At 33.4% G+C, this 10,406-nt stretch overlaps 1 protein-coding gene across 2 annotated transcripts; it reads left to right on the top strand.

Moving 5' to 3' along the window:
- Nucleotides 1–561: 561 nt before the first annotated feature.
- On the top strand, nucleotides 562–8,714 carry LOC132298948 (uncharacterized). 2 transcript variants are annotated; one of them, XM_059795333.1, is made up of 6 exons: nucleotides 566–770; nucleotides 2,037–2,299; nucleotides 2,431–2,509; nucleotides 3,826–3,917; nucleotides 7,256–7,535; nucleotides 7,818–8,714. In XM_059795333.1, the coding sequence occupies exons 2-5, from the start codon at nucleotides 2,123–2,125 to the stop codon at nucleotides 7,493–7,495; spliced, it is 588 nt and encodes a 195-aa protein (XP_059651316.1). In that variant the 5' UTR covers nucleotides 566–770; nucleotides 2,037–2,122; the 3' UTR covers nucleotides 7,496–7,535; nucleotides 7,818–8,714. The 2 variants fall into 2 exon arrangements, with proteins under 2 accessions (XP_059651325.1, XP_059651316.1); XM_059795342.1 differs by lacking the exon at nucleotides 7,256–7,535 and having other exon boundaries at nucleotides 562–770.
- Nucleotides 8,715–10,406: the final 1,692 nt, after the last annotated feature.

The following is a 10,406-nucleotide window of genomic DNA, read 5'->3' as shown; positions in this document are numbered from 1 at the left end:
ATGACGATGTGCTCGGCTATGGAGATGGCGAAATGGGCCAGCGAGATTGGAATGGACGGTGGAATGGACGGGCGAGCAAGGTGAGCTGAACGGTGGGTAAGGCGGTGACGGCGATGGGCTGACGCAACGGTGTAGAGAAGTGCGATATATATGGCCGACAGATCTGGCTAGTGATGCAATGGCTATGATGGAGCTATGACAGGAGACCCACCGAGCCCAGCAATAAATTCCTCGACTTCATCGTCCCTTTCAATCAATCAATTTGCGTGGATAGGATAAATTACAAAAATATATATAGTTCATGGGGTTTTTTTGCACATATCTCAATAGTTTAGGGGTTTTTTTGTAACCTTTATAGTTCATAGAGTTTCTTATACATATCCCAATAGGTCAGAATTTTTTTTTTTGTAATTTTTATAATTTAAGGGAGTTTCTTGCACATATCTTAGTAGTTCAGGTTTAACGCACTTTACCCATTTGCGATAATGAGATGTTTATAAAGGGTAATGCCAAGAAAAGTTAACAAGAGTTATTATTTACTACTTTGGAAGGAAAAGAATAATTGGAGTGTGTCTTATGCAAAATATAGAATGGCGAAGACCATTGAATATGGTCAGACTTCTCTGCAAAAGGTTGAGGAAGCCTTACATAGATTTCATCATTTCCAAAACATTGAAAAGATCGTAGTTGTTATTCCAGATTTTCTCTCTTTTATATTACATATCATATATCGCCCTATATCTCTCAGTGTTCTCAATCCATAACGAAAGGTATGAATTTCTCTGTTCATTTAATATAATATATATATATATATTTGGGTTCATTTGCTCGATTAGGTTTATGAACTCTATGTGATTTTTTTTTTTTATTATTTTTATTATTATTATTTTTTGGTTATGTAATCTGTTTCTGTGGTTTGATTTGATTTTTTATTTTTTTTTGGGAATATTGGAAACAGAAATTGCAATTGATTGAAAAAACAATCAAGTCGATTTTTCTGTTTCTTGATTCATCTGATTTTTCTGTTTTTCATTGGGCTGATCAATTGATATCAAGTTCTCTTTCCAAGCAGAAATTTCAAAAGAGTCTTGAGGAGTTTACTTGTGTGTGTGTGAGAGAGATTATTTAGCGTGGAAGTTAAATTGTCTTTTAATCATTTCTGTTCTACTAATTTAGTGTGATTCTCAATCCATTATAATTATTTTATATCAGAAACTAGGGCATCAACTTGCACGCTAAAATTTACGTTATTTAATCATTTATGCTGTTCTACTAATTTAGTGCGACTCTCAATCCATTATTGTTTTTTTAATATCAGAAACTATTTGCATTCTGTCTGGTTTCTGAGAAAATAGTGGAAACTAAAAGATAAAAACTTAAGAAGGGTTTGATATTGGGTTTGAATACTTTTTTTTCGCTTTATATGGTAAAAGAAAATGAGGCATTTCATTCCCCCTGTTGGCTTTTATAAAAGCATAAAATTTCTCTGAAAAGTTTCATGATTTTTTAAAAGTTACATTTGGATGCATTTCATTTCTTTTCCTTGGTCACTAGATTTTGTTTCAAAAAGTTCAGAGATTGTGAATTTTTATTTTAGAAATTGAAGATAACCTTATTTGGAAATGCAAATCTAAGAGAATTATTGAATTGCGATGTTGATGAAGGTGTAATAGGGTGGTGCTGGCAATTTTAATTGTAGTGCATACTTTCGGTTTCTATCCTATAGAGTTTCATATTCCTGCCTCATGGTCTTGTTATTGGAGTTCCTTATTTACCAGCGATCATGTGTTTCTGTATATGTGAATATTGTTTCATTATATTAAATAACAGCTTTGTTGTCTTTGAAATTTTAATTTTTTTTTCTTTTCATTACAAAAATGAGACGGTTTTTAAGAGAAATCTGAAGAAATAGGATAGGACACTCAATTACACTAAACCTTTTCCCCGACTATTAAGAAATAGGACACTATGCTTTTGTTAATATCATATCTTTTTCAGCTAGTTAATGTCTTGAAATTATCTATATATGACAACAGATGATCAATAAGTAGCTCAGATTAACTATATATGACGTAAGGATTAAGGGGATATCACAACAGCCAATTCCAGACTATAGAAGAAGATGGTACTAGAATTGGACCTCAATGATCCACCTCCTGTTGAGGTGGGTAACCCCTTGAGTTTTGATCCTAACTTTGGGCAAGCTGGAGAGCACGGACTATCTCATATACAAGTGGGATCTGATTCTGAACCCATTGATGATGAACTTGTCATATGCTCCCCAAGGAGCTTTGCTGAGGTATGAAAATCTTCTATTATATCGTTCAAAAAAATTCTTTGATTTTACTTGCTTTCTAATTAATCCTCCTTTATTTTTACTGTTCTTTTCCTTCCCTTCTCTTTTTTTGCCCCCTCTAAACCTCATATTAGGCTAGGGACAGGGCCAGAAGGAATCGTGTGGTGATAGAGGTGCTTGATGAAGAAACTGAATTTCGAACCAGCCATTCAGGTTTTGCCTTTTTGGCAATTATTTTTAACTTCTCATGTTGCTTTGATCATGTAACTTTGAAATGTCAGACCTAGTACCTTTTTTGAAAAAGAAAAAAAGAAGAAAGAAATTTTGCATTCATCTGCAGGAACTGAAAGTTTGTAAGCATTTGCTTACAGCTTTAAACTTGACACACTAGTTACAAGTCAACGCCATATCTTATCTTGCAAAAGTCGTTTGGTTTTTGAAAATTTTAAAATATCTTTAAGCAGGAGTTCCCACTTGTTTACTTTTTCTACTCTTGTTGTGAACTTTGTTTTTTATTTTTCACCTTTTCTTCCTTTTTTTATTTTATTTCATTTTTTAAATTTTTATTTTTTTTTATAAGTAAGAATTAAATAAAAAGGCGTTCAAAAGGGGAACGCGTCTCTTATACTAAAGTGGAACCGGGGTCTAAGGCTCCAAAGAATCCAAAAAAATGATTAAATCATCGGAAGAGGAGCAAGAACTCATCTTCACATAACTGAAAAGAGAGCGAATAATATGAAGTTTCAGCGTTGCTGTGGACGACTCCTTCCCTTCAAACATTCTGCTATTCCTCTCCTTCAAATGCACCACCATACGCAATGTGGGACAATTCTCCAGTAATCGCGTACACCACTTCTCACACGACATCCTCTCCAAGCATGAATCAAATCCTTAGAAGAATGTACTTTTTTTTCTTCCTTTGGCCATTGATGGAGTGATGTTATCCCTCACATCTCCAAAAATCTGGAGATAATATTCCTGTCAGGTTATTATTACATTTCATTTAAACTAGGCTTATTTATCACGTATCCCACTTCTGTATTTTCCTGCTTGTGCAATTTTTCATTGCAGGGATGTTGAATGAAATACAGGCCTTAAATATTATTCCCACAATTTTATTTTCTTAGCAACCTCAAGTAGATTGTTCAACAACCTATATGCTACACCTATTTTGATTCTTTGGACTCTTGATGAATGTTGCATTGTTACTGTTTACTGGAAATGTGAGGATCTGTGATACACTTAATTATTGTCAACTTTTAGAATAGTATTTCCTTAATCATGCTTTGAATGCCTGGAATTCTTTTTATTTATTTATTTGGTTCGTAAATTCCAATTTCACTCGACTTAGTATTTCGACATTTTGGAAGAGACTTTACCTCACATCAGTCATCACTCATGTGCTTTGATTACAAAGAAGGCAGTTCGGCATATTTTTTAAATCTTGTTTTGCTCAATTGCTGTCTCGTTTAATATCTTTCTCAATATTTAACACACTTATGCATGCTCTGTAAATTGGTGTTTAACAGAATCAGCCATTAGGTTGTCTCCTAGAAGCAATCGACGTAGAATAACTTCATCAAAAATACCAAATGCCAATGGTGATCTTTGCACAAACTTGGTAAGGAAATGACAAAACCAAGGTCTTTTGTCTTAACTTCTCTGTTATGCTAGTGCTCTTTATGTGATTAAAGCTTCTTGATTTCGCCCTGATGCTTTAACCAATCAGCTCTTCTTCTCCCTGCTGTTATATGATTGAATTATGGTTATTTTTGGAACATATTTTTATCGAACATGGGATTGGCATCTGGTCGTTTCACTAAATTTTTGGCAATTGTACCTTGTTTGAATAGCGTTAGTCCCAAAATAAATCTAAATTGTTGAATAGATTAGCAAATAATTAATTTAAAAAAAATTATCTTAATTATAGTTTGAATGCAACAATAAGAATATGCTATGTATAGAGTGTAGAAATAAATAAATCATGCAACCACAAAGAACACATGATTTTTACATGAAAAATCTCAAAGGGGGAAACATTGAGACCTAGTCCAGGCAAACCAAAGCCAATTATATGAGAAAGAGATTGCAGTTTAGGTTGACAGATTCTACCCCAAGAATCCCCTAGTTACCTCCTAACACAGAAGACTCCAAAGTCCAAACCTTTTTCTAAAAATCTCCGTGTAGCTCTTCTGCTACATTTGTCCCTCAAGAACCTGCTTCTCTAGCAAATTTTGTGTCAGCCAATAGTCATCCAGTTGTGTGTTTGTCGTGTAGAAACATTTTGGTGTTGATGTCTATGTAAGCAATAACCTCCACAACATGATCAACAGTATGAATAACAAAACACCATCTTATGCACTGTGCTAGATGATGAAAACAAAAATGTGCTCTATAAAAAGTCTCAAAAATGCGTGTAGAGATCTCTAGAATTTTCTATACTCATTTATGAGAGCCTAGAGGTCTTTATACAGTGCTTCGAGCCCAAATGAATTAAGGCTTCTTAGTTATAATCAGAAAAGGAAACCTAAACCTTGTAGGATTCTATTTTAGAGAAGTTTCCAAAAAGTGTGCCTAAAAATTTTTAAATTGTGCCCAAGTTTTTTCTGATCCTAACTAGGTTTTCAACACTTTAATGTAGGAACTTGAGGTCTATGTTTATATTTAATATAGAACTTTTATATGTCAAGCATAAATGTAATATTAAATGTTTTTATATAGAAGTTGCAACTTTGAACCACAAGTAATGCAAACATGAGATATGTAGGGCTGAAAATGAGCTAACTGTTCAAGGCCCTGTTGCATGCTTGTTCAGGATCCTTTAATTAATAAGCAAGTCCAGCACAAGCATCATGTCAGGATCATTAAGAAAATGACCCGACCTTGACCAACACCCAGGTTGGCTTGTTTTAGCTGGTGAACGTGAGTTGGAACCTAAGTTTAAGATTTGATTGTAATGTCGCTACGATACGAAGGCGTTGTATATACACATACATGTGAAAATTGGGTCAAATAAGGAAAAAAGATGTGAAGGAAGCGAAGACAAGGAAATTAACCAGTTAGATACCACACAGTTCTATTTTGTGAAAGACTTCACAATTGGAGATCATCATTTCTTTTATACAATTTCCTTTCTTTGGATCCTTCCACTCACTACCTTCCACACACTCTTTACAATTTTGTTTCCTTCCCCAATCTTCTCATATATTTTCTTGTTCTCAATCATCAGAGAATTGATTTTGTTTTCAGATCATGCTGGAAGACAACTTCCTTGCATGGATCCCTGTAAATCTCTGTCAGCTTGAAGCCTTGGGATTTTCTAGGATTATGTGGCTGTGAGGTTCATGGAGGAGGTAGGCTAAGAGTTGACATTTATGTTTCAACACAATGTTGGGAAGTGTCAACTAAATTTTGTTCACATGTCAAATTAAGAATCTTTTATTGCTAAAATGTAGACACATTTAAGATGCCAAAACATGTGGTCTAAAGTATCGGAGAAATGTTGATGTCCGGTTTTGACACATCTCATTGTTACACTAGTTTTTGCTTTTTAGGATGGGAGTAATGAAGCTGCAGTTGACTAATTCAATGTATTAAAAATATATATATATATATACACAAGTTCAATAATTGTGTATTTTAAAAGTTCACTTTTCACTTCAAGCTACAAATACACTGAATTAGGGGTCCTAATACACCGAGAATCACTGTTCTGTAATATTCCAAGTCCAAAAGTCCTCCAAGCTCTTCTTTTAAAATTACCATACTATCCCTATTAAATCAACATCTAACTAGCTACCATTGGACATGGAGTTTGTTGTGCCCATCTTCTCACTCACACTATCATATCTACCAATAACCAAGCCATAATTCATCTTCTTCTTTCTTCCCTTACCCTTGCACACCATCACCCACCAATTTATTTCTTCGTAAACTATACTTCTCTTCTCCATCTAAGTAAATTAAACTGAAGTGCTAAACCAATACTAAAAATGATTGAGCGATTGGCTTGATTGCTATAGAATCCAGCATATATAGGACACCAAAAGGATGTTTGTGAAGATAAAAAAGATGTTTGCTTAGGCTTTAAGTTGAACAATTTATATGCTTGAAGGTTTTTAGTTGGTACCAACACTAATTAGTCAATTGAAAACCTGAGAATAAAGCAAAATTCTGATCATTATATTTTCATTTTTTTTTTCTTTTTGAGAAGATTTTTTTTTTTTTTTTTGGGGGGGGGGGGGGGGGGGGGGGGGGCGCAAGAGGAAGAAAATTATACCCAAAACTTTTATTGACCCATGAAGGAAAGAAACAGAAATTTTAAAACTGGCCTCAGCAATCCATTGGTAATTTGGTACCATATACATCCAGGTGCTCATGCACATACACAACATATATATATGGATGGATAGACTCCATGGTTAGTAGGGTTATGTGTATGGTTTAATAAGGATACTTTAATAATTTAATGATAAAGAGTTTGGAGGACACTTTTGACATTGGATGCAACCTAAGTGGGAAGTAAACTTGTAAAATACACAACTTTGTTTTTTGATAGTCTTAACTTCGCTCAAGTGCAGTTTTCCTTTGATATTATGATATCACATTTGTATAGGACTGCTGTCTGACTAATTTGTTCTCTTTCTCTCCCTCTCACACACACACGCTGTAGTTTGATTTCTATGTTAGATTTCCATTCAAAGCATGCTAGTTGTGTGGCTAAAACATAGCATGTATTGTTAAAAATTGTTACGGGGTGGAAGCTCACGGATGTTTTGGTTTTTGTGTCCTCATAAATGTGAGCTTATTTCTATTTCATTCAGAAAAATACAAACCGCAGAGTGCTTGTAGCAACTTAGGCCTTAAATTTAAGTTGTAATTTGTTTCTCTTATGTGTGCATACATCTCTCAACACACGCATCCAATTTCAACACTGATATTGAAACTTCACAATGGCAGGGTAAAAATGTAGCTAGATCTCTAGAACAGCCTGTGAGTGAGTCCCAGCCAAAGGCATCCACCTTCAGTTGCCCAATTTGTATGGGTCCGTTTGTTGAAGAAACATCAACAAAATGTGGTCACATTTTTTGTAAAAATTGCATAAAGACTGCTATAACTTCTCAGAAACAATGCCCTGCCTGTAGGCGAAAACTTAAAGCGAGAGACACCTTCAGGGTCTACCTTCCAACCACCGATTAGGTGAAAGCTTATACTGCTCTAATCAATGATGCCAAATTATGTAAGTTTTCCCTTTGCTTTCTTTATAATCTGTCTTTTTTGTGAAAGAAAGTAAAGAGGTAAATACCATTGTGCTTCAGAAAATGAGACCGGCTCTCTTTACCGTATAAGATGCAAAATAATTGTTTATTTCTTTGAATTCTATGTATTCTGCTCAATTGTTTATTTCTTTGAATTCTATGTATTCTGCTCAATTAATATATGTTTTTCTTCTTTCTTTTCTTTTTTTCAGTTTTGATTGATGATTGAGAACAATTGTGAGACATTTGCCTTTATGTTGCAGGTGGTTAGAGCTTAATTAGAATGATATTGATGAGGGGTGAACTAGCCTTTTTGCTTCATCTTGGAGAAATGAACAACGATTCTGTTCGGGACCAATACTCCTAAATTTTTGGGGTTAATATTTCTTTTGGATTTTCCTTGAGGCTTTTGTTGGCATACACAACCCTTATCTTTTTCTGTTTCAGTTGGCACAGACAAAATGGCTTTAGCAATATCTTTATACATAAGTTTTGCTTGAAGTAAAAGCTTTTATTGGTAAAGGTTTTCAGTGTTTTTTGGTTGTCAAATTTATAAATTTCGCTAGGACTATTTCATTATATATCATTCTCAATTTTATGTGTATGGATAGCTCGACCTGACAGATTCTGATTGTGGGATAGAGTGGTGGTTTTATTTGGTTAGAAGTGTTGTGGTTGAGCCCGCATGGGCTAGCTCCAATGGTTCAGGAGCTGTACACAGGAGCTCTTCACAAGGTCTTGTGTTCGACTCTCTTTGAGGGCAGCAAATCCGGACTTAAACGACATATCCGGGGATTTATCTGGCAGCCACACAAGTCCAGTGGACACAAAAAAAAAAAAGGTGCTTGTGAATCTTTTGCTGTGTTTGCTGTTGATTTCCAATATCAGACACCATTCTGTGGTTTCTGGCCAACTAGAGCCCTAAGTCCTTTTCGCTAGGGCTACAGATAATTCGTGAATGGTTTGAGTTCGACTTGTGTAAAACTTGGTTCTATAGCTCGGTTGGAGTTCAGTCTTATTTTTAAACTTGTTTAGTAAATAAGCTGATCCCAAATGGTATTGGGATAGGCTTGTGAATATGAACTTGTGCAGGAACGGTTATTTTTTTTCTTCACCGGTTATGTTTATGAATATGGGTTTATGTTGGTTTGTTTTTTTTATTTTTAAATTGTTTAAGCATGCTCTTGGTTTCTCATTGGGTACTGATGAGATTGATAAGTGAGTTTGGTAAATAAACTAATTGACAATTTCCATTAGTTACTTTATGAATACAAACTGGAATCAAATATGAATATGAGATTAAACTAGTTCCATTTTATCAAACGTGTACCTTTTGAATTGCTCCCAAGAATCGCAAAGATAATAGGCATCTACCACTTTCAGATTATAAGTGATGGATTATAAATCTTTTATAAGCATTTTCTATACAATTTTTTTCTTTGAATATCTTTGGTTTTTAATTCAAGAAGTTGGATACCCTATTAATGTGAATGGGCTAATAAATATTGCAATAATATATCTATATTACTAGGGGGTTAGAGAATTTCAAATCATTGATTTATAATTTATTTAATAAAATAATGTAAATAAAATATCAATAAGCAAAGTCCAATTAAAATAAAATACTAAAAATACCAACAAACGAAGTCCAACTAAAATAAAATAAGGATACCAATAATACCACCAGTTCAGCTAAAATAAAATGAGGAGTGAAGTGTTCCAAGCCATTAATTTATAAATGATATGTCTATACTATTATTAAAAATATATTAATTAATATAAAAAGAGTTTTTATACCAAGTAAGTGACCCAGTGGTATCAAGGTTCTACTTTTTAAAGGGAGATCCGGGTTCGAGTCTAGAAATTATAAAACTCTAACACAAATTACCTATTAATATAAAAAGAATTTCTATAAAACTCTAACACAAATTACCAAATTATTATGAATTTTTAATTTTCTTAATTAATATTATTTATATATAATAAATAATAATGCAAAATTATTCTTCTATATATATAATTTTTTATTTTATTTTTTCTTTACAGTGATACTCATACTTTTGCTCACGTGCGGACATATGTTTTACTTGTACTAATAAAAGTGTTTAGTTTTCTTATTTTATGTTTACATTTTCTTAGATTTGGGACACGCTTTTGGAATTGCCAAAAATAAAATTTGAAAATAAATCTACCAATATATTTATGGGCAAATTATAGATAGCACCCATGAGATGAAAATCTCGTTCACCTAGATAGAAGTATGCGCCATATATTGGTCAACCACCTTTGTGGTTTCATTAAGCTAACACATGACCACCTTCTTAAGTGATGCATCAAATTGGTAACTATATTTTTTTTGACAAAAATAATCTTGCTATTGTGAGAAGACCAAATTGTCCATTAATTGAATTGAAATTACATCATTCCAAAAGGACAAAAGTATGAAGATAATATTGGTTTTTTTTAGATGTAAACCTTAAAATGACCAATCGAAATGTGACAAATAAACAAATAAACATGATATAGGATAAATATGATTTATTAAAACCTAAAATAACAAATAAACCATAAAAAATGAGGAGAATATAAGAGGATGGGTAAAACAATAAGTTACACTCACCCACTCCCTTCCAGAATTTTCTTTTAAACAATGGTTATGTGCATTAAGGTCATATAGATAAACTTACCTTCATCTCCGAAGGTCAACTAGTCAATTTAAACTTTGGTGTTAATTGGCACATACTTCTATTTAGGTGCACTAGATGAAAACCTCGTAGGTGCTATATGTATTTTGCCCTTTATTTATTTATATATATTGTAATATACTATTCGAAGTGTGTAGGTTTTGATTT

This window comes from Cornus florida, unplaced genomic scaffold (genome assembly GCF_030987335.1).
Source record: "Cornus florida cultivar Cherokee Brave unplaced genomic scaffold, ASM3098733v1 CherokeeBrave_3.0.0_Hap2_Chr01, whole genome shotgun sequence".
In the NCBI taxonomy this organism is placed as follows: Eukaryota; Viridiplantae; Streptophyta; class Magnoliopsida; order Cornales; family Cornaceae; genus Cornus; species Cornus florida.
Note: the sequence above shows the minus strand (reverse complement) of the source record. Positions and strands in the feature narration are given on the sequence as shown.

Coding starts and splice junctions, on each gene's coding strand:
- LOC132298948 (XM_059795333.1), top strand. CDS start 2,123: ATGGTACTAGAATTGGACCTCAATGATCCACCTCCTGTTGAGGTGGGT. Junction 2,300..2,430: donor CCCCAAGGAGCTTTGCTGAG/GTATGAAAATCT, acceptor ACCTCATATTAG/GCTAGGGACAGGGCCAGAAG. Junction 2,510..3,825: donor ATTTCGAACCAGCCATTCAG/GTTTTGCCTTTT, acceptor GGTGTTTAACAG/AATCAGCCATTAGGTTGTCT.